Source organism: Sphaerodactylus townsendi, linkage group LG08 (genome assembly GCF_021028975.2).
Source record: "Sphaerodactylus townsendi isolate TG3544 linkage group LG08, MPM_Stown_v2.3, whole genome shotgun sequence".
NCBI classification, from domain to species: Eukaryota; Metazoa; Chordata; class Lepidosauria; order Squamata; family Sphaerodactylidae; genus Sphaerodactylus; species Sphaerodactylus townsendi.
Window position 1 is genome coordinate 102,351,698 of NC_059432.1, and position 24,809 is coordinate 102,376,506.

Below are 24,809 nucleotides of genomic sequence, written 5' to 3' on the forward strand. Positions count from 1 at the left end.
AGGCCTGGAAATGACGTCAGATCTCTGAAGCCATTGCTCAGAAATCTGTTGTTTTACTATAGAGTTTCCAGCAATTCCTGGCCAGCTGTGAGATTGCTTCCTGTTTTTCCCTAGAAGTGACAACACATAATTGTCAACAGTAGTTTGTTTGTTTGTTGGTTTCCTCTCAGCAGTTACTAGAGCAGGGGTGGGCAATTATTTTTTTCCATGGGGCCGCATAAGAAACAGAAAATATTGTGGAGGGCCGGGCCAAAAGACAGGGGGCGAGGCGCTTTTGAAAGCCCCGCAGAAGCCGGCAGCCAAGGCAACTGGCTTCTGCGGGGCTTTCAAAGGCGCCTCGCTCCCCAGCACAGCAGGGGGGCCAGTCAGGGTCATCCGGCAGGCCGGATGTGGCCCGCGGGCCGTATAATGCCCAGGTCTGTACTAGAGTGTCAGCAAGCAACGTCCAATAAGGATGGGAGATTTTGCACCCCAGAGGACATATGCCAACCCTACAGGATAATGAAATGGTAGAATGTTCATATGACAGAATAGCCTGAACCCTAAAGACTGAAAGGAATACTGGTTTTGAATAAATGCTTCAACCAAAAAAAAGTTACTACATCAGAGAACAAGCTTCTACTCTCCCTTCTCTTTGCTTGCATTGCTGCTTTTACATTTTTAGGGTCTACTCAGGGGCCAGTCAGTGAGAAGCTACATATAAGAACTAAGGATTCAAGAAAGATGCTTTTTGAATCTCTTGCAGCAAGAAGAAGGGAGGAAAAACAGGTTTAAGTATACCGCAGATCACAGTTTGCCACGTGCCCTTCCTCACAGACACGTCCCCCCACTCTGTGGCTCTGCAATCCTGAGATTCCAACTGGTAGTAATGGGTTTAATGGTACAGCTAGTTACCCTTCAAAAATGGAACAGATGTAATCTAGCTCATTCCATACCAGCTACCAGCTACTCGCTGATACTTGCCATTCTGTCACTACTGACTGGAGCTAGATTTGAGCTGATATGTTTGAATGTGTTCTGTTTTTTTCCCCCAAAAGAGTGAAAGGTACTGATTAACTCGACAGATTTTTAGCTATTAGAGCCTGCCCTAGCAATTATGTGGCAAATTAGGAAAGCCACAAAGGTCTGCTGTGTGAATAGCTCCGGTTTGAAACTATTCCTCAAAACTGTCTGTAAGCAGCATAGAGTTTCCCAGTGACTAATTGAATAAAAACAGTGCTTGTAAGCCTCTAAGTATAGCATTCTGCAATTTTTCTTCATTAATTTCTGGTAATGACTAGGAAAAAACACTGTTCAGGGGGGAAAAAACCCAAACACTCGCAGCATTAAATGTTGGTTTGTTCGCAAAAGTAGCTAACAACTTGCAACAGGACAGTTGTGGGTCAAAGACACTTGACAGCCAGTGTGATTAGAGGTCAGACTAGGTTCTAGCACATGTAGGTTCAAACCCCCTTGTACCAGGAAAATCTCTCAACCTGATTCACAGGGTTACCATGAGTCTAAAATGGAGACAGGATGACCGATGTATACTACCCTCAATTCCTTGGAGGAAGAGAAACGTAAAAATATACTCAGTGATTAAAATAAAATGTGAATTGTGCTTATATGAACTGGCAGAAGGTAAGCTATAGGAATTTCAAAATAAATAAAGGACACCTGAGCAAGTCTGTTAATGATAGAATGTGCTGGAGGTCATTAATTCTTAGTGCCTTGACGGAACTTCAGACACAGGCTCAGGTGAAATGTCTGGTAGAATTTCAAATGAAATAAGAATTAAAAATGACAAAATCCCTTTCATCGCTATCCATCTGTAATCGATTAGAAAAAAAAATTATCAATTTGTAATCCACTATCCATTTGTAATCCATTGGAAAAATGCTTTCTAACGTTTGAAGGACTAACTGCCTAGCTTGGTATGAATCAGTATGCCATCTTAGATCTGCCTAGTGTTGCTTCCTTCATTTTCCCTTGCCCAGCCTCTGCCAGAAATTGGGCCTTGTTCTTATCTGTTAAATGGCTTCCCTGCCACCTTGCAGCAAGTTCCGGTGCTGTTTTCTTCCAAGAGAGCTTGTAAGACTTTCACTTTTCAAATAGTATTCCACTGAGGTTGAAGGCAGTGAAAGTTTGTTTGTTTTTTACTTCCTTGATGTAATGGTGTTGGTTTTTGTAATATGGTATTATGGCAGGTAGTAGCTTGCCAACTTCCAGCCTGGGCTTGGAGCTCTCCTGGAATTTCAACGTATTTTTAGAGATTAACCTACTGGAGAAAATGGCTGCTTTGGAGGGTAGATTCTATGATATTATACCCTGCTGAAGACCGTCCCTTCCTCAGGCTCCACCTCCAGCTATCAAGGAATGTTCTAACTCAAAATTGATACTAGCAGAGAGTGAACAGAGTTATGTTGGGATTTTGTGAGTTGCATTTACAGTAGGTTAGGGACAATTCTTTCATAACCGGCTATTTCTCACAGCTGCCTTGTGTCCTCTGTGGATAGACTGAGCGTATATCTTTATACATTTATGCAGTATAAATAAATAAAACCACACACCACTGCACGTAGACACGTGATATATAGGAAGAGGCAAGGGATTTATTTCTCGTTGCCATTCTGCGAGGGTTAAGCAGAGTCTAGAGAATCATTTTTGGGTCTCAAGATGAGGTATAGTCTTGGTGTCACAAAAATTCCAGTTGCTCGGGATACACATTTATGCCAGCTTTTGTCATTTCATTCACATCAAACACAACATTTCTATCATTATTAAAATGGAAGTTAAGTGGAAGACAAATAAAACAATGTATCATTTTTTTTTTGCATTTGGTGAAATATAGAGAGACAGAGGTAAGGAGACATGCAAGGAAGTGTACAAAAGACTGTTTCAAAAGCGTGTTAGTTATTATGGACAAAATTCAGTCAAAAGTGGGATGCAGCATATCAAGAGTTCGTTTCGAGGAAACAAAAGCAAAACACCCTCTGTTTAAAACACTGTTATCGTAGAACTTAATCACATTCTTTCTTTTTTTTAAAGAAAAATTAAAATATGTAACAACAAGCAAGAAGACAAAACACATCAAAAATGGGAATTAAAAAGAAAATCTTCAAAAGAAGACAAGAAGTCAAAAACATAAAAAAGAGGGGGAGAAAAAAGATTGTTCAAGGGATCCTTGTCATGCAAATCAGTTTGGCGGGAAAAAAATACCTTCGTCCTCCGCACCTTCATTATCACCTAAATCATCTGTCTGTTTCTTTGTTAGGGGACCTAGGATTAAGAACGGAGAAAATGGAGGAAAAAGACAATTCAAGAATATACAAGACTGAGGAAAAATATAGTCAATATCAAATGTCCAAGGATTTTTCAAGAAAAACACTTTGGGGGGTGAAGCATGAGTATTTCTCTTTGTTCTTGAAAAAGGATTTTCAGCAAAATGTACCGATAGGGTTATGATCTTTTTTCCTTTGCAAATATCTAACATAAAAGGCAAATCAACATTCTATGCATTACATGAAGTATTCAAGAACTAGCTTCTATCTTGCTAAAAAACCACACCCATCATATACAAAAAAAATCACCAAAGGTACTTGAACGTACTTAGTTTGCTGGTCATTTTCTAAGATATAAATCAATATTTTTTTCAAAAAAAAGTTTAATTCATTTTGCTGAAGGCAATTCTCTGATTTTTTTTTTAAAAAAGAAATCAGCCTTTTAAATCAGTTCGCTCACATGGGAAGTCACTGTGGAGTAGTAATAATAATAGTAATAAATAATAATTTTTGCAAAACCAACCACATTAGTTGATGCTTGCCAATGACACACATAAGCTGGGTTTTGATTGGTTCTTTCATTAGTTCATAATTTAAATACAACCCTGAAGGGAAGACTCCTTTAAAGTCTTTGACTCCTGGCTGACATGTGTGTTAAAAAAAAATAATGCGTTCTAAAATGGGATTAACATCCAGATATTAGAAGGACTGTTTTCTCAGAGTTGATTACAGTCTCAGCAAGCCGAGGAATTATCATACATTCAGTTCATAAGACTTATTGCCAGTCCATGCTCAGGATATTTAGAATAACAAGTGTTAGAAGATTAATCAGTCTTTACAGGAGAAAATAGCTACACCTGTCTCAAGCACATAGCATAATCAGTAATTCTTTTAAAAAATGCTTTAGAAGGAAAGTCAAAGGCATCATCAGACCAGTCCCATTTGCCATGTATTCTTCACACTTTAAAGAACTAACATAAACTGCATTACATTTCTTTTTTCCTTCCCCAAAACTAGCACATTTTCATGACATTCTGTAATCTGCATGCAATACACACACGGGCCCTCCCCCTACTGAAATCAGCACAACCATGGAACTTTAAAGTCTCTTTTTTTTTTAGGCAGCCAAGCACAGAGTTGAAAAGCACAAATAAAATAAAATAAAAAATTTCTCATGCATAAAATAACAGAAAGAGGAAACGGGGCGGGGGAGATGAAAGTGCATGCCAGTACCTAGAGGATGGGTAGGCAAGAATATTGCGTTAGCTCACAGCAGTGTTGAAACATTTGTATTTAACAGCTCCGCTTCCTTAGTGTGTGACTGTAAAGCAGTAAACCAATATGATATTCTGAAATAAGGGAAACGAATACTAGCTTTCTGAACAACAACCTATCCAGAAGTCAAAGCACTGCTCTTGCAAAAAGGCATTTAAGAAATGTATCCAATGCATAGGTGATCCTGGAATGACTTATATATAAAAACACAACATTCTCCATTTTAAAAAAAAGCAAATAAATTACCTTTAAGTCTTCGGGAGTTTCAAAAGTTGGGAATATGGCAAAGAGGATTTTTTTTCTCTAGGCTATCAAGGAAGCTCATAAAATATCTGCTCTCTGTTGCACTTTAGTGCTCCTACCAACTGAATGGTAGCATTTCAACTGCCAGCAAATTTAAAATAACACAGAATTAAATTTGACCCCAGTCTGGTTCCTTGGTCTGAGTCGCTTGGTACTTAGTCACCAACGTGCTGACTTTAGACTGCCAATCACCTCTTACCTGCTTTACTATCTGCCTCCTTTCCAGTTGGAGTACCAGCCTGCTTCCAGATCATCGGCCCTGACAATACCTTACAATGGATCCTGCGGGAGCGTCATTCCAATCCAGTCCTAAACAGGTTATACTCATACATTTTATATCACGAACTAGCATCAACCATCCCCAGTTGTTTGTGTAATTGACTTATCGATGTCAATTTCGAATCCACCCTATTTTTTTATTTTTTTTATTTCGAGGCACACCAAATTCATGAAGTACCGAATGAAGACGATGCTCCAAATGGGACACATACCAGAAAGTTAAAGTACTAAGGAACGAACAGTAAGAATAAACTCACACCCAACACTAACAAACAGATGTCTCCTGAAGACCTACACCATTTCACATGACCCTACCTTATGTCAAGTCAGAATATCAAGGTCAGTTTTGCCTGTCTCTGGTCGATTCCCTACTTACCATCTGCTGCGCGCTACTCTCGCCAAGTAGCGTGGGGTCCCGCGGCACTCCCCACTACAGGAGCGGCGACAACGCAGCCGCCCCGACGCTGCCGCTCTCGCGACCCCTCAGCGCATGTCATTCCTGGTGCTCCTCAAAACGGTGCCTTTTGATGACCCCACGCTCTCATGGGGAAGCCCGGGAGCGCGCCAGAAATGACGCGCGCTGAGAGTAGCGCGCAGCAAAGGGTGGTCGATGGTAAGTGGGTAATCGACCTCTGTTGGACAGCGGTTCTCCAGAGTCTCAGGAAGAGGTCTTTCACATCACTTATTACATGATACTTTTAACTGGAGATGCTGAGGGTTGAACCTGGAACCTTCTGCATCTGAAGCCTATGAGCCCCAGTCACCCCACAAAGTTTCAAATAAAGATGTTCATGTTCTGCCTGTACCACATCATTGGCTGAAAGGAAGATGCAAAATGGGCAGCTAGATAATTATACTATAGGTTAAAAAAAATTCCTTTTTTTGAAATGAGAGATTCAACCCTAACCCTCCTGTTGAGAGAAAACTGCATTTCCTAGCACTCAAACTATATCATGTTGCTTCTATGTGGTTCTCCCTCTGCCCTCAAAAGTTCAGTTTCCATTTTTTTATTACCCTGTTTCCCCAAATATAAGACATCCCCCCAAAATAAGACATAGCAAAGTTTTTGTTTGGAAGTATGCCTGACGAACAGAACACAGAAAAATAAGACATCCCCTGAAAATAAGACATAGCGCATCTTTGGGAGCAAAAATTAATATAAGACACTGTCTTATATTCGGGGAAACACAGTAGTAGGACTTCTGTGCTTTTGACAGGTGTACGACTGGCAAAATACCACAGGGGAAATTTACCCTCTCTGAATTTTCATGGTAGCCCAGGCTGGCTTACTCTCAGATCTATTAAGATAAGCAGGATCAGTACTTGGTGGGAGACCACCAAGGGGCAGAATATGTACTTGGTGGGAGACCACCAAGGGGCAGAATATGGGAAGTCACCTTTGAACATCTCTTGCCTTTAAAACTCTACAGGCTCGCCATAAGTTGACTGCAACTTGATAGCAATGTTTTTAAAAAAATCATGCTAAGAGAAGCTGCCCTGGTTGAATTTATGCCCTTTCTGCAGATGTAAAAGGCATGGAAAACTTCCTTTGGGGAAAAATGGTAAACACGGCTTTGCAATCACATAGTGGCATACACAACCCACACTTGCCCATCCTATTGCTCTTCAACCCACCACACACCTCCTCCCTAGTAGTTATTTCCACCTCAGCTAACAGAGGGTCCCATCAAGTACACTCCTTCTGATTAGAACCGGAATGGAAACAGCAGGTTATTGGAAGTTTTCAGTTTTGAAAATAAATTTAAACCCCAAATAGGCTGTTGGACAGGGCTCCAATAAAATGGGAGGAAATACACTTGATTCAATGGTCAATAAAACACTGCTGGAAATGCTACCGGCTACATCCGGATAATCTATACTTTTGCGGGTGCCACAAAGTCGGGGTGGGGTGGAAACAAACCACTAATATAGCTTAGGATATGAAAGGTTGCAACTTCCTGTAAGACTCTTTGATCGTACTTTTAGGATCTGGGCAAGATGCTGTTAACAAGAGGAGAAGAAATGAATAACCAATATTCTTCTTACCACTAAGTGGACATCAAATGGTTGAAATATGGCTTACAGAAACTTGGAATAATCTGTAATTGATACCACTGGTACATACAGTTAAAGATAGGAAAGAAAGAGAACTAAGCAAGGTATAATGCCATAGATTTCTCCAAAGCCGTCATTTTCCCTGCTAAACAAAGCTCTTTTGTTTGGAGATCAGTTGTAATTCCAGGAGATATCCAGGCCACATCTGGAGTTTGGCAACCCTAACTGTAGCCCACTTCACCTGAGTGGGTTCTGTTAGGAAGAAGAAGAGGAGTAGTAGTAGTTTGGATTTATATCCCATGTTTCTCTCCTGTAAGGAGACTCAAGGTGGCTTACAAGCTCCTTTTCCTTCCTCTCCTGACAACAGGTAGGTGAGGTAGGTGGGACTGAGAGAGTTCTGAGAGAACTGTGACTAGCCCAAGGTCACCCAGCAGGAACGTAGGAGTACGGAAACATATCTGTTTCACCAGACAAGCCTCCGCCGCTCAGGTGGAGGAGTGGGGAATCAAACCTGGTTCTCCAGATTAGAATTCACCTGCTCTTTGACCACTATACCACACTGGCTCTTTAGGATACCACAGGATTTTTAAAAATTTGTCAGCAACGATGGCGCAGAAAGTATCCTGTGCAATGAGTCTCTCTTGGTGGGTCATGCTAATCCTTTTCAAGAGAAACACAGAAGCAGCGGGTGCCAGATCATCCAGCCAAAGGGAGAGTCTGTAATTTCTCACAATGTCAATGCTATATTATCTATTCGTAAACTAAAAAGATGGTGGTTAAATAATAAATAAAACAAAAACTTTGAGACTTCATAGACCCAGAAGTTATTTTCTTTTTCCCAAGTGTCCCTGCCGGGTCCCAATCTCCCATGATGCTATACTCAGTCCTCTCATTAGTGCTAATTGGAAGCTAGACCTACATGTCATGGGGGGACAGCAACAGAGATTACTGTAATGCACATTGCCTCTCAGCAAGACAACGAATAGCTTTGTTACAGGGACAAGAGGACCACTGTGTGTGAAGAGGAAAAGCCAAACGAACTACGCATTTGTTTCATTTCAGTGTGTTTGGTCTACCATTACCAAAACCATAATTCAACCTTCTTAAAAAATCTCTTTAAAGTAACCAACGTTGGAAAGACGGACGGGTCGCATTTTAAGCTCTCAATATTTTACAGAGGAGCCTGAAGGAATATATTTAACTGCCTCAATCAAATGGCCAAAAAAGGGCAATGTGGATCGGTTTTAATTATTCCAAAGCACATTGTCAGTTTCCATTTAACTTTGTAGCAAAGCTGATTTTTTAGAATTTTTTTTACGTGGCAGTGAAGTCTCATTTGAAGTAAGTGGTTGGACAGAAACAGAAATGCTAAAATGGACTTTCTTTCAGTTGCTTAACACCCATATGGTCCAACAAGAGCTTTTATAACCCAGGTTTTTTCCAACATTTGGAACTGTTTGTTCCTATACTTACTGTACTATAAAAAGAAACTAGCATTTACAACAAATTGCCTTACTCTTACCTTACTTTTCAGTACGTCCAATGCTTAAGATGCGCATTTGGACTTACAGAACCAACAAATTGGTCAGATGAAAACAGAGAAACTTAGGCCCCTTCCGCACATGCAGAATAATGAACTTTCAATCCACTTTCAATTCACTTTGCAGCTGGATTTTATGGTGCGGAACAGCAAAATCCACTTGCAAACAATTGTGAAAGTGGATTGAAGTTGCATTATTCTGCACGTGTGGAAGGGGCCTTAGAAAATAAAGTTGGAAGGTCATTCAGTCCAACCCCTCCCACAATGCAGGAAAATCATGACTTCTTCCCCACCCCTCTTCTCCATTGACCCCCTGCTCTATGCCCAGCCGAACCCCCGCTCCTAGAAAAATTCCAGGATTCATGGCCAATCATGTCACCACACACCCATATATACTGTTTCCCGCAAAATAAGAACTACCCCCAAAATAAGCCCTAGCATGATTTTTTTGAGATTTTTTGGAGATGCTTAAAATATAACCCCTACTCCAAAAATAAGCCCAGTTACAGATTCCCCGGCGCAGCTGATCTGGTCACATGGGGTGCACAAAATCATGGAAAAATATAAGACATCCCCTGAAAAAAAACCCTAATGCATCTTTTGGAGCAAAAATTAATATAAGACCCTGTCTTATTTTGGGGAAAACACGGTATAACACATGCACACACACACACACACACTCTATATGTATACATATAATATATTGGTTTATTTTGATACAAATTAAGAGAAAAAAGACATATTTTACAAAAAGAAAATAAATATGAAATGGCATTTTAAAATATTATGGGAGGAAAAAAAGTGAAATGTGAATTTTTCAGGCTGAAACGGTGGGGATAAAAAAAACTCATCATCATCTGTATTCCACATCAGGGTAATATGCAATGACTTGGATTGTATACCCAGCATTTCGCAGTTGCCAACAGAGCTTATATCCAGATGACAGGATATAAAAATGTTGATTCAGTCATAACGCCTAGGAAGTCCTACAGCTTTAACACACAATACGGACTTCGCCAGGCTTGCCACACACACAAATTGGCCAGGTTCTCCAAAAACATAATGTAATTCCATTTTCTATTCATTATACCACTCTCCAATGAACAAAAGGACCTTTACACACCATGGACATGGAATAGTTTTAATCATCATTTCTCCTCTACAAAGTGCCCTAGAAACTGTAGCTGTGTGGTTAGGGATCTCTAGCAGAGAATTCTCAGCATGCTTGCACAAACACAAATTCCCAGGATTTTCATACGCAACGTTGTTATCTAGATCCATACGAACAGACCTGACAGCAGATAGTTATTGTATTCTCTTATTATACATATATGTAAAAATGCTGTTTTACTGATGTAGAACTAACGTTGTCCTGACTTGGATAGCCCAAGCTAGCCTGACCTCAGACCTCAGATGCTAAGCAGGGTGAGTCCTGGGCTCATTCCGCACATGCAGAATAATGCACTTTCAAACTGCTTTCAGTGCTCCTTGAAGCTGTGCAGAATGGCAAAATCCACTTGCAAACAGTTGTGAAAGTGGTTTGAAAATGCATTATTTTGCGTGTGCGGGCCCTGCTTAGTATTTGAAAGGGAGACCAGAAAAGAAGTCCAGTGCTGCTTTGCAGAGGCTGGCAATAACAAACCACCTCTGCTTATCTCTTGCCTTGAAACCTTCCCCGTCCCCAGCCAAGAGCTACCATGAGTTGGCTACACCTTAACATACTTTCCAGCATAACCACTAATGATGTTTTTAAAGTACAATGTATTTTACAGGAAAATTTCAGCCTGAGGAAACAGATTACGATGTGAAACCGAAGGCTCCTGGATTCTGTTTGGCAAGAGAGAAAGGTAAACGTGGAATATGAAAACCAAATCAAACTTACGAGACTCGAGAGCAGCCCTATTAATCAGCTCTCCACCACAGTCTTTCTGCTAATCTTCCAAGAAGGCATACAGAGTTGCTATGTACAGAGGTGTAGCAAAGGGGAAAGCAGCCTGGTGCATCCTCCACCCCTGGTGCGTCCTCCACCCCTGCCACACCCCATCTGCCCCTGCCCTGGAATGCCCCACAGGGGTGTGCGCCCATTGCATCGCGTGCCCAGTGCGTCGCGCGTGCACACACCCACCCCCTCTGAGCTATGCCTCTGGCTATGTAGTTTCCAAAAACACAACTGCGGTCCTGGGACATATATACTTTTGCCTCCAGGCAGTTCCTTTTTTGTTATGTGCTCTCAACAATGAAAAAAGCAGGTGTTACGAAAAGTAACACCTGCTTCTTCCTACTCAGCCACCAATGTTAGGCCCAACCATAGAAGCTGGTTGAAAAGTTGGCAACATTGGTGGCCCCAGGCAAGTCACCACTGCCTTAGTAATCCCATCTGCAGTGTGGGGTCTACAGACTACTTGACTAGGCTGTTGTAAGGATAATTTGTTTAGATTATTTAGATGCACACCACTTTTCTCCCCAACTGGGAACAATGACAGCTTACATCATTCTCCCCTCCTCCCTTTTATCCTCGCAACAACCCTGCAATGCAGGCAAGGTTGAGATTAGCCCAAGGTCATCCAGTGGGCTTCCATGATATAGCAGGGGTTCAAAACTGCTGAGATAATGTGTGTGCATTAAACCAAAGCTTAGCATTCCCATTATCCAATACAGTGGTACCTCGGTTTTCGTCAGTAATCTGTTCGGACACAACTGGCGAAATCCGAAACCGATGAAAACCGAGGCACAGCAGTTGGAGCGGGAGAAATGCGTTGGTCGCCTTTTATTTGCGCAAAAGTCGCAGCGAATTTTGTTGGCATGCCGATGAAATCCGAGGCGACCAATGAAAACCGAGACAAGAAAATTGCTGAAAAACATGACGAAAACTGAAACCGACGAAAACTGATGTCAATGATAACCGAGGTACCACTGTATCTCTAGAACAGGGGCCTGAAACCTGTGGCTTTCCAGATGTTCATGAACTACAAATCCAATCAGCCCCTGCCAGCATGGCCAATTGGGGGGGCTGATGGGAATTGTAGTCCATTAACATCTGGAGAGCCGCAGGTTGCAAACCCTTGCTCTAGAAGCTCCTATGAACAGAGATGGGTGTAGCTGACATTGAAATCCATATGCCATGTTGCTCATACAAGTTGACCATTTGCATGACCCAAAGAAAAATAGGAAAAATCTGCGCTTTACAGAAGAATGTCATACTTGATCTAGTATCTCAGAAACTGAACAGATAATGGACCGTATTGGAAACCTCCTGGAACAGCTTGAGGACAGAAGCAGTAAAAGGTGCACAGGCCCTTTATCTTGCGCAGGTGGAAGCTCCTTAGACAGAGCTAAAACTGAACATGTATTCAGTTCTCCTGTTCCTACCTTTTTTCCCCTTTCATGAGCACTCCAACCCATAATTAGAGTTAATTAAGCTAATTGCTGACAGTGAGAATTAGTTTGCTAAGCTTTGCCCAACCTGAAATATCTCCCCCCGCCCCACCTCCCGTAACCAACAATAGAAGAATAAGCTGTAATGAATAGGCCTTCTCAGAAGCTTTCCAATGCTAACAGAGAAGCTAAGGATTTAGGTAATATGAGGAAACAGGTTCAGCAGCTTGATAGTCTAGGGCTCATTCCGCACATGCAGAATAATGCACTTTCAAACTGCTTTCAGTGCTCTTTGAAGCTGTGCGGAATAGCAAAATCCACTTGCAAACAGTTGTGAAAGTGGTTTGAAAATGCATTATTTTGCGTGTGCGGAAGGGGCCTAGGAGAAATAGTCCTACAGGAAGCAAGCAAAAAGTATATGAGTGACTAGGGCATCCACTGTTAGTGCTTTTCTATAAGGTCCCGCAAGGGGTACATCTTTCCTGCTGTGACATGTGCATTTCATCTTCCATTTGTGCATTTTGTTATGCAGGAAATGAGCAGTGGAGTCCAATGGTGGAGATTTGCATGCAGAAGTCCCCAGGTTCAATTCCCAGGCCCACCTAAAAGGATCTGGTAGGTGGGGATGTGAAAGATGACCCTGGAGAGTCACTACCAGTCAGAGTAGGCAATAGACAAATGATAGACAAATGATCTGACTAGGGTTGTCCATCTCAAGGTAATGACTAGAGATTTCCTGGAGTTATAACTGTTCTCCAGGATACATAGATCAGCTCCCCTGGGGGAAATGGCTGCATTGAGAGGTATACTGTGTGGCATTATACTGCACTGAGGTCAGTGGTGGGATCCAAAAATTTTAGTAATAGGTTCCCATGGTTGTGGGATTCAAACAGTGGTGTAGTGCCAATGGGGCTGGGCGGGGCACGACAGGGGTGTGGCCGGGCATTCCAGGGGCAAGGCATTAATAATTTCTCTGTTACTGTAAAAAAACTCTTACTGTAAAAAAAAAGTTCCTAATTTCCAGCTGGAACTGGGCTGGAGAGGCCGTTCTTAGCTGACAGACTAGATAGTGTAGTAGAGGGAGGCAGTCCTTCAACCTGGCCCCAAGCCACTGAGGACCTTAAATGTAAGAACCAGCTCTCTGAATTGTGCATGGAAACAGCTGGGTAACTAGGGGCAGATCTTTCAAAACTATGTACCCTAGAGCAGTGACTGCAGACTTGTGGTGCAGGGACTCCTGGCGCATGGAGTTATTACAAACAGTCCACAAATTTATATGTTCACTAAAATGGTCCTTTTGATCTTCTTTATTATGATTTATATTCTCAATCAACAGATATTAATATCAAGATTACTATGATGCAGGGGGATCCAAAACATTTCTTGATGATCTAAAGGGGTCCCCATGCTGAAAGGTTGGGATCTCCTGCTCCAGTCTCCTCCTCTGCAAAGTCCAGGAGTTTCCTGGCATAATGGTAGCTACTGCAAGTGTTCCCTAAGACCATTCTTAAAAGTGATCTGCCTATTAAAAAAAAAAGTTAAGCCATAAAGTATCTTAGAATATCAGCCAAACACAAAAGCAACATGTTTAAGGCTGGGAGCCTCCAAATTCATTCCCTAAGTAGACATTTGCTTTTTCAAGACGTTTTCAACAGGAGTACAAAATTTCTCTTGGAAGAATGGCTGGATTGTTTAGCCTGTTGCACTTCACAGGGACAAGAGGATTCTGAAAGCTTTCGCAGGGAGCAGGGATTAAAAGGAAATCAAGCCGCGCGGGGGTCTTTGTGAATGCAGCCGCAAAGCAAGGACAGAGAGTCCGAACCACCCCTCTCCCCCCCCCCCCAGCTGCACTCGTTTGCCTGGTTCAAAGCCCACACTGATTTTTCCCAGTGGAGATTTTAATTCCCCCGCAGTTACTGTTGAACAATTGACTATTTGAAAAACAGAGCTTTGTGAAGACAGGGTTTAAACAAAATACCTCTGCAGCCTCTCACATTGACCTGTACAGATCTTTTTTTTTTCCCCTAAAGGGAACTTTTAAGAGCAAAATGTCAAACCAGCCCTTCTTTCCAGCTCATTAGGTGAGAGTTGACAACCTGGGAACAATGCTAACATTTATTACTTTTTATCTGGTGGAAACATGAAAAAAACCCTCTAGAGCTAGGGGGGTGGGGGGTGGGAGGATAGGATTCACACTGGGCATGGCTGATAAAACCAGAAGGTCAGAGGCAATATGATCCAGATGAAACTGGCTTGAAATGGACATCTTACAGTGAATCCCCACTGCCACCGAGCTCAACACTGTTTTGTCTCAGTTCCCCCCCGCCCTCAGAACTGCGACATCCTTGTCACAGTTATGAACTACATTTTTCTGCCGTAATAAGCTTCTTCGAAGCTTCGAAGTGGGGAAGCATCGAAACAACACCTCATCCATTCAACCAATCACAAGTCGCTTTTGTGGCATGCACAGAACAAAAGAGTCGTGGCGGGCAGAAAGCGCATGTAACTGTAAACTGTAAAAAAAAAGAATGCTCTCGTTTCCCGCCATAACACAAGTGCCAATCACGATCGAAGAGCGAAACAAGCACCAAGATGATCCCACCCACTTAGGTCGGTTCCAGGGGGCCAACTCAGTTGCTGTGGGGACAGCCTGGAATCGCCCTGCACTGAAGGGAGCCGAGACAACCTTAGCTCCCTTCTGTAGCGGGGAAAGCCCCTTAGTCTGTATAAAGCAGACTCACAAGGAGTCCAGAATAGGGGCAGGAGAAGGTTAGTGAGAGGGGATTCTCCTTGAGGTTGAGAGATCATATCATTGCAGGGAAATGTGGGGGTGGAGTCAAAATGGCCCCCACAATCCTAAAATCCTTTTTTCAACCACTGGGGGAAGGGTTGATACATACTTGAGGAGAAAGAAATGGGTACAGTTGCAGTGAACACTGGAGTTTGCCTGTTATTGGACACGAAGCAGAATGTGTATGTCACACACATTCTGCTGATACTCCATTGGTTACTGATCAGTTACCGAGTTCCATTCAAGGCTGTGGCTATCACCTGGAAAGGTGGAAAGTGCCTTCAAGTCACCACCAACTCATGACTGACCTGGAGATTTTTCGAAGTGAGGGGCAAACAGAGGTGTTTTGCCATTGACTGCCTCTGTGAAGTGATCCTGGACTTTCTTAGTGATCTCCCATCCAAATTCTAACCAGGACCAACCCTGCTTAGCTTCTGAGATCTGATGAAATTGGGATAGCCTGGGCTACCCATGTCAGAGTGGTTATCACCTACAAAAGGCCCTTAATACAAAAGCCCCGGTCCCACAGAGCTGTGGACCATCTCTTTTGCTGTATGCTCCACTGCAACCGATTCATTCCTCAAAGCAAAGCCTTTTCGTGTGAATCTGCTGTAGCTCCCACCTTTTGGGATGGACTATCTGTGATGGTTCGGAAGACTCACACACTTCTATCATTTCACAGAGAGTGCAAACCAGAAATTTCCAGGAAGGCATTCTTACAAGGGGATTAGAACAGCAGCACAATGAAACAGCACATGAAGTGACGTCTGTGAAGGATAGTTCTGTAGCCTATAGCAGTGTGAGCCAACATGGTGTAGTGGTTAAGAGTGCTGGACTCTAATCTGGAAAAGTGGGTTTGATTCCCCACTCCTCCATGTGATGCCTGCAGGATGACCTTGGGCTAGTCACAGTTTGTTCAGAACTCTCTCAGTCCAGCCTACCCCACCAGGTCTCTGTTGTGAGGGAGTATGGAAAGAAATCTGTAAGCCACTTTGAGACTCCTTATGATTGAGAAAAGCAGGGTATACATCCAATCTCTTCTCTTTTCATGTATCACCTCACTTGCCATAACAGTGTCATCTACCTTCTCTGCCCCATTCTTCATTATGGCATGGTAGACCTTTCAGAGTTTTTGTTGCCTTTAGACAGTTTCTTGTTTGCATTGTTTTCCAGCTCTGTAATCCCACCTTCACATCACTGTTTATTTGACACATTTGCTGTCTGATTGAATTGATTTCCACGTTCTGATATTCCCCTCAAGTCTCAGTGAAAAAGGCGGGTTACAAATAATGACACGAAAAAGGATGAGAGGTGAGAAAGCCAGCCAGGAAGATATTCCAAGGTGTGCAGCAGAAATGAACAACACACTTTTCCTGAGCTGCCACGCAATTTCCTCTAGGTAGTCTGGCACTTAATTTGAAAAATACTCCACATAGCCTTAACCTAATTTCAAATAAGTATTCTGAAGGAAAGAGCACTTTACAATTTTTTACTCATTCATCCTCACACTAATTATTCAGCTATGATACAGAACACCGAGAATCAGTGCCACAGGTAGTTGGGATACTAACTGACCCAAAATGGCTGCATCCTCTGAAATTACATCAGAAGGGCAGGGTGCTGTAGAACAGGGGATCCCAGCCTTTTGGAGCCTATGGGCCTCTTTGGAATTCTGGCAGCGGGGGGGGGGGAGAGGAGGAGGGGGCAGCTACAAAATGACTGCCCAGGTGGTGAACCTAACCACAGAATGACTCTTGTGGCTTGCCTTCAATCACACAGTGAAGATCTTCAAGCTGTGGTGACAACTGCTCCCAAAGCAACATTTTTCTGAAAAAAATCTGCACAGCCAATCAAATTTTCAGCGGCCAATCAGAAGCCTTGCTGGACAGAAGGTTCACCTGGGCCCACCTACAGTCTAAAAACATTTGGTGCACTTGAGGAAAGTTATAGCAAGCACAAAGGCACCCACCCATCCACCCCACCTCTGTTCCAGGCTCAGCTAGCATCTTACCAAAGCCTACATTTCTAGGTTATCTGGCTGAAAAACTCATTACTGATTTACAGATGGTCCTGGCCAATTCAGGACCAATCAAAACAAGAAGTGCAATGGGCAGAAACTCGGAAGGATGGTATTTATAAGTATGGAGAAGGAATAGGGGTAGCGTATCAGCACTGAAGTGGAGGTTTGGAACCACCAATGACGAGCCACTTCTGCTCCTTGTCCAACTGGACTATGTTTGAGAGGAAATTTTGTAGCATTCAGGGCAAAAAAAGAAAGGTAACCGCAAGTGCCCAGCAAAATATTTCCCCAAATCAAATGTTTTTCTGCTATCTCTCTCATTCTCTACTCTGTTTGCCACTCTCTAGCGTGTTTCTTTTTTAAAGGAAGATTTGTTCTTACTGCTTACATGATGCAGACTATCAGGGATCATGTAGTTAGTACGATAATGTAACCTATCAGGGATCATGTAGCTGACACAATGATATCATAGAACCTGTCAGATTTCACTACTATACAAAGCCAAATAAGATTCAGAGCACAGCTTTCGTAAGTCATTTTTCCAGGGCCCCCTGAGATATTTCTGAAACATGAGGGTTAGGACAGACTCTACATGGACGGCATGGTTCAGGCATGCTCATTCAACAGGTTTACACTCCTACACCCCTCCCTCCATCTGGATGTACCCACACAAAAATGATTTTTCGATTCAAGGTCCCCCCGACGACATCGATTTTAACACAGAACAAGGACATAATTATACTATGTTTACACTGTATTTAAAAAGGTAATGCAATAAGTACATGGCTGCAAGGCAGTTTTCTGTAAATACATCATTCTTAGATAATAGTATTAAACACAAAGCACAGAAAACCTCCCAAGAATACAATTATAGTGAATTTAAAAAAAAAACAAATTAAAAAACGAAGCACTGCCGCAACACAAAGGAAGATAGTTAATCCCAAACTAACTTTCTTTCAACTCTAGACCTAGGAGGCGAAATGCAAAACTAGTTCATCTCCTGGGTGAAAGCATCATGTAAATAAAACATCCCTCTCTATACTTTTCATGTCTTTATTGGGACCTTGGGGTCAGTTCAAGGTTAGCAGCAATAGGCTACCTGAAGATCCAAAGCATACTGGATCCTCTCCCACCACCACCAAAATTGTTTCATCTCCCATCTATAATACAAATCCATCAAATGGTTTCAAGTAGGAATTGAGAAGACAGTGCTTTAAGCATTCATAGATCACATACACACTTCAAAATTTAAGAAGAGCTTGGATTTATATCCCCCCTTTCTCTCCCGTAGGAGACTCAAAGGGGCTTACAAACTCCTGGCCCTTCCTCCCTCACAACAAACACCCTGTGAGGTAGGTGGGGCTGAGCGAGCTCAGAAGAACTGTGAATAGCCCAAGGTCACCCAGCTGGCATGTGTGGGAGTGCACAGGCTAATCTGAATTCCCCAGGTAAGCCTCCACAGCTCAGGCGGCAGAGCGGGGAATCAAACCCAGTTCCTCCAGATTAGAATGCACCTGCTCTTAACCACTATGCCATTGATGCTTTCTGAAAGTTCATCACTGAACAAATATTACTACATTAAAAGTGAAATCCACACAATGGAGCCAGAAGGAGATGGCTCTGCTCCACCCTTCCACCTTCAAAGGGCTCTCCAGAGGCATGGGGAGGAAGAAAACAGAAAAACCCTCCCTACCGCTGGAAAGTCCTCCATTGAGGTCAATGGACTTATGCCACCCAAGAGGATGACATAACTACAGTGTAACCCTACCCTTCATACCCTACCTTATGGAAATATATGATTTTTCATACAATATGAGTTATTCCCCATCGCCATTTTAATATGTTTCCAACTGTTGAGCTAGCTTAACGATAGGGTCAGTGCACAAAATAGCACAAAAACAACGGTACTCAGGTAACATATAACAGCCATCTCCTAAAGACAGTTACACACTTCTAAGTCCATTCCAATGGGGTCAAATGGTGTGACTGGTTCCCAACCTCCAGGTGGAGGCTGGAGACTTCCTGGAATGACTACTGAACTCCAGAGAACAGTTTCCTTGGAGAAAACAGCTGCTTGGGAGGATGGACTCTATGGCATGATACCCCAAATGGACGCCCCTCCCCTCCCCAAATCCTGCCCTCTCTAGGATCCATTTTCACATTTCTAGGAATTTCCCAGCCTGAAGTTGGCAACCCCAGGTGTAACTCTGCTTAGGACAGCATTGTTAAAAACAGTAACATCTGAAATCATTATGTCCAGCTGCATTCATAAATTCTTCTGAATACCTCTTCCTTACAAAAACTCTGTTGAAGCAGGAGTTCTCCTGATTTTATCTTGGTGGCCATTCTACAATATATGTCCCACCACTGTATAGGCCTGTACCACCATGGCACCTATACAGTCCATGCAGCAGCAGTGAGACACCAAGGAAGCAACCATGAATGCAGCTCCACTCCATTAACCCTGTAAAGGATCCAAGCACTGTATGCCGATTCCATTCTGCACTCAGCAATCCACTCCATAGTTTTGGAGAGCAGTTGATAAATAATACCCAACTCTTACTACAGCTGCAGCTACAACTGAGATTTACTACAGACACAGGTGGCACAGCAAGGGAATGGTCTCTTTTATAGGATATATAAAAACGATGCACTTGCCGTTTCTTCAGAGTTATAAATACATAGCCCACCTAGATTCATTGCTGCTGGCAAACACCATTGCATAATTAGTGGGCCAGGGAGGCATGTACTCATCACACGCCAACCACTTCGGGGTGTGTGTGTGTGTGTGTGTGTGTGTGTGTGTGTGTGTGTGTGTATCTTCTACTTGAGTTAAGAAAGAAAAAATTTCAACTTTTCTGCCAGAACTTTGTTTTCAGAATGGTTCCTCTGTGGGAGGGGGAAAAACCCACCCATTCCTATTGTTCTAGCCCAGCAAGGAATTCATTTGATTAAAACAGCATTAGCCGCTCAGGGTATTAGCTAGCCATATGATCTGCTGATGTGTCCCTTTATTAAAGAAAACTATATTAACACACCATGAGGTAAGAGAATTACTTTATGCAATAACTGCAGACATAAAAGCATTAAGCACATCATTAATAACCATCTGTCTTGGAAAATGGTGTCCTGGGTAAAACTGGAATATCTTCTGTTGAGTACATAACCCAATCGACACTTTTCTGAAAGGGGTTTGGCTTGAAAAGGAAATACCTCAGGGGCTTTCTCTAGAAATGGATACATTTCTAATGGTCTTCTGTATGCTTCGATGTGGGATCTTTATGTCTTTTTTCTTTAAATATAAATTGCTACATGCATAAGCTCTTGGGCTCAGGGCTGCTGAGAGTAGTGGAAACACATTTCCACAGCCTCTGGACATCCTGGTTATGTGTGGAGGAACCCACGCTGTGTGATTTGCTTTCTTTTGATGTTTGGTTGATGACTGGTGTGACAAGGGGTCCCAGATGATATCTTTGTTAGGGGTCTTCATAGCCCTGCTTGGAAAAGAAGTAGACTCTAAACATCTCAAGCTGGCGTTAGAGCCAAACACTGCAATTTGCTTGAGCACCACCAAGTGGCGAGATCAAAAATTCACACCCTCCTCCTGCCTCACCTCAAACTTTGAAGTATTCATTTCTCCTCAATGGAGACCCAAAGTGGCTTCCTATCCTCCGTTTTATCCCCACAACAAAGATGGGACGTAGGTTGGGCTGAGAGCTTGTGACTTTACTGGCCCCAGGTCACCCAGAAAGCTTCTATGGTAGAGTGGCAATTTGAGCGTGAATCTTCCAGATGTTCTTAACTGCTCCACTTCACTGGGACATTGTAGAGGCCCACAATCATGCCAGTTGATGAGCCCCAAGCCACCCAAGCCTGATTGGCTCCCCCTAGAGCCATTATTTCGTTCGGATTATCAAGTCTGGTTTGCACGTTACCCGTGTCTCCTACCTTCATGGGATTCAGTGGCTGGCTTCATACAACTACTTCGTCTGCACAGGAAGTCCGCTATTCGTGAACCACAGCAATAAGACCGCATATCTGCTGCTTCCTATCACATCTACTGTTCCATTATGGGGGTAAGACTCCATGCTTATCCCCTTCTTTCCAAGTAATCACCACTCAGGGCTCAGATATGTGATGGTTGTAGGCCAGACAATGTCAGCTCTAAGTATTATGGATCAAAACATGGGTCTCAGCACACAGAGGCCATTTCCAATAGCATGGTAGCTATGATGGCTTGTGTTTTGGCCATGAAACTCTGAGCATGATGCAAAAACCTCCCCAGTTGTTTTCATGGGGGAAAAGTTTCTTGGACTCCTAGTTGGCAACCCAAATTGTACCTTCTCTCCTTTCCCGATCTAAGAGTAAAATCATAACATGGAACGGGAGTGGGTTGATCTATAATACAGGTATTGGGAGATCTTGATATTCAAATCACTACCTGTGAATTTTTTTTAAAAAAAATGATGAAATGTTTTAATGTTTTTTATTATTTAGTTGTTAAATTGTTTTATGTTTGCGATTGAAATTGTCTATGTTAGCCACCCTGAGTGTAGGTTACGGCTGGGGAGGGCAGGGTATCAAAACAAATTAAACAAACAAACTGGAAGTAGGGGTGGGTAGTGTGGTGGCCAAGTTTGCAGATGATACCAAATTATGTAGGGTGGTGAGAACCACAAAGGATTGCGAAGAGCTCCAAGCGGACCTTGATAAATTAGGTGAGTGGGCTCAGAAATGGCAAATGCAGTTCAATGTAGCAAAATGTAAAGTGATGCACATAGGGGCAAAAAATCCAAACTTCACATACACGCTACAGGGGTCAGTGCTATCAGTCACAGACCAGGAAAGGGATTTAGGCATCTTAGTTGATAGTTCCGTGGGAATGTCAACTCAATGCATGGCAGCTGTAAAAAAGGCAAACTCTATGCTGGGGATAATTAGGAAAGGAATTGAGAATAAAACTGCAAAGATTGTCATGCCCTTATATAAAGCAGTGGTGCGACCACACTTGGAGTACTGTGTCCAGTTCTGGTCGCCGCATCTCAAAAAGGATATTGAGGAGATAGAAAAAGTGCAGAGAAGGGCAACAAGGATTGAGGGACTGGAGCACCTTCCCTATGAGGAGAGGCTGCAGCGTTTGGGACTCTTTAGTTTGGAGAGGAGGCGGCTGAGGGGGGATATGATTGAAGTCTACAAAATTATGCATGAGGTAGAAAATGTGGACAGAGAGAAATTTTTCCCTCTTTCTCACAATACTAGAACCAGGGGGCATTCATTGAAAATGCTGGGGGGAAGAATTAGGACTAATAAAAGGAAACACTTCTTCACACAACGTGTGATTGGTGTTTGGAATATGCTGCCACAGGAGGTGGTGATGGCCACTAACCTGGATAGCTTTAAAAGGGGCTTGGACAGATTTATGGAGGAGAAGTCGATTTATGGCTACCAATCTTGATCCTCCTTGATCTGAGATTGCAAATGCCTTAACAGACCAGGTGATTGGGAGCAACAGCCGCAGAAGGCCATTGCGTTCACATCCTACATGTGAGCTCCCAAAGGCACCTGGTAGGCCACTGCGAGTAGCAGAGAGCTGGACTAGATGGACTCTGGTCTGATCCAGCTGGCTTGTTCTTATGTTCTTAGGATTGGTGTGAGAATTACATAGGAAAAAGGGGAGGCTGTTTAAAGTGCCTTAGAAAGATGACAAATACTTACTGTAATACATTATTATTGGGATGTTTCTTTTTCTTTTCTTTTCTTGGTTGTTCTTTGATTATTTTTCCCTATCGTGCAGTGCCAGTTTGAGGGTCTTTTTTTTCCCAGAAAGATCAAAATTATGCAATATTCTGTGCTGAACCACCATAGGTTACTTTCAACTGTTTCTTGGAAAGAACGTCTATAATGTTGATTATGTGTGGAGTGGAAAGAATTATTGAATGGCATCAAATGGCCAGCCGTTATGCTTTATTTATTCGAGAGGATTTAATGTTCTTCATCTTATTGTGCTACTGTTGACAGTACACTTGATTTATACATTGATGTTTAGCAGTGGACAGAGCTAAGCAAATACAACATTTCTAATGAGCATTGTCGTAATAAATGTTGAAAAATTTACGGTGCTTTCTCCGTGAATGTTCAGCTGAGTTTCGATAAGCATTTGAAATCTGTGGGCAGATGGCAGGCTGTTTGGCATCTAAGCGTCTTTGCCATTCTCTTGGAAAGATCCGTTGGAGTAGTCTATAAACAGTAAACATGAAGAGTTCCCAATTTGCACAACTACTTTTTTAGAACTGTGCAATGAGGGACAGAACAGTCTGCTGGTTTGTGCATTCCCATGGAACATTCCAGGTATCTCTCACGGGGCAGAGAGTTCTGAACTGAAAAGCCAAGTTCATTATTAATGTAGGTCTCACTAGCTTCCAGCAGTTGGTTTGCAGCATTTTTTCAGCAATCTGAGGATTCTTCTGCACATGCAGAATAATGCACTTTCAATACACTTCCAATGTACTTTGCAGCTGAATTTTACTGTGTGGAATAGCAAAATCCACTTTCAGACAATTGTGAAAGTGGATCGGAAGTGCATTATTCTGCTTGTGTGAAAGGGGTCTGAAGCAGCACAGCCAATTGGATACAGGCCTCTTAAGTAGTCAGGGATGCGCTAAGCCTCACAGCAAATGTGCGTGTGTGTGGGCATATGTGTGTGTGAGTGTGTGTGCGTGTGTGAGATAGATGGATGGATGGATGGATGGATGGATGGATGGATGGATGGATGGATGGATGGATGGATGGATGGATGGATGGATGGATGGATGGATGGATGGATGGATGGATGGATGGATGGATGGATGGATGGATGGATGGATGGATGGATGGATGGATGGATGGATAGATGAGAGAGAGAGAGAGAGAGAGAGAGAGGAAACTGTGCCCAAGGCGCACACGCACCCCTGCCCTGGAACACCCCCGGAATGTCCCCGCCACGGCCTGGCCATACCTCCGCCACTGCTCCGCCCGGGGCATTGCGCCCCTCTTCCCCATTGGCACTATGCCACTGGTATGTGGGTGTGTTTGTGTATGTAGGTTGGATTTATATTTAAATATGGAAGGTAAGTATATATTTAAATATGGAAGGGTCCGTCCATTTTTGTGTTGTTCTTGTAATACAAGAGGACCCAGCAGGGTTAGAACACAAATGCTGCTGAAATTATCATCCAAATTTCTTATTCCAGAGCTTATTTCTGAAGCATACTTGATGCATAAGGGAAGCAAGGCATTAGAGATCCTGTACTTGTTTAAAAAAAACACAAAAAACCCTCAGACCTTGTACATGCATGGTTTACTATGGTTCCTTAAGTTTATTTCAGTTCCTTACATTCATTTTTTATACACTGCGTTATTAGTGTGCACAGCCCCAACCTGACCTTGTCAGATTTCAGAAGTTAAGTATGGTCAGCCCTGGTTAGTATTTGGATGAGAGACCACCACGGACATCCAGGGTTTTTGTGCAGAGGCAGGCAATGGCAAACTACCTCAAAACATCTTTCGCCTTCAAAACACTATGTTTACAGGAACACGCATTACTGTGCATATGTAATTGATAAAACACAGTGATGTGACAGTATGTGCAGTTGCCACAAAATTATTTCATGTGTGGTGTTTTACCAATTTAGAGGGGTACACAGTGGTGGGATTCAAATAATTTAACAACTGGTTGTTTTCAAGCACCATTTTAACAACCTGTTCTGCCGACGTGGTGTGAACCAGCTGAATCCCACCACTGGGGGTACATAAGCACATCAACAGAAACATCCACAAAAAAGATCTTGATGCTGTCATGGGTGGGAATGCATCATAATTGTTCTTTTACAGTGTTCTATCAAGGGTATCCAAAAGTACAGGGAGGGAACAAAA

The 24,809-nt window shown here is 42.7% G+C and overlaps 1 protein-coding gene across 5 annotated transcripts in view; it reads right to left on the reverse strand.

Moving 5' to 3' along the window:
• Positions 1–24,809, reverse strand: part of NLGN1 (neuroligin 1) — a 759,716-nt gene that overhangs the window by 377,979 nt on the left and 356,928 nt on the right. For 3 of the 5 annotated variants that reach the window (XM_048506063.1, XM_048506064.1, XM_048506062.1), the window contains exon 3: positions 3,199–3,258. The exons of the other annotated variants lie outside the window; for them this stretch is intronic. In XM_048506063.1, the coding sequence (XP_048362020.1) occupies positions 3,199–3,258 (60 nt within the window). The remainder of the gene's footprint in view (positions 1–3,198; positions 3,259–24,809) is intronic. 5 annotated transcript variants of the gene reach the window in all.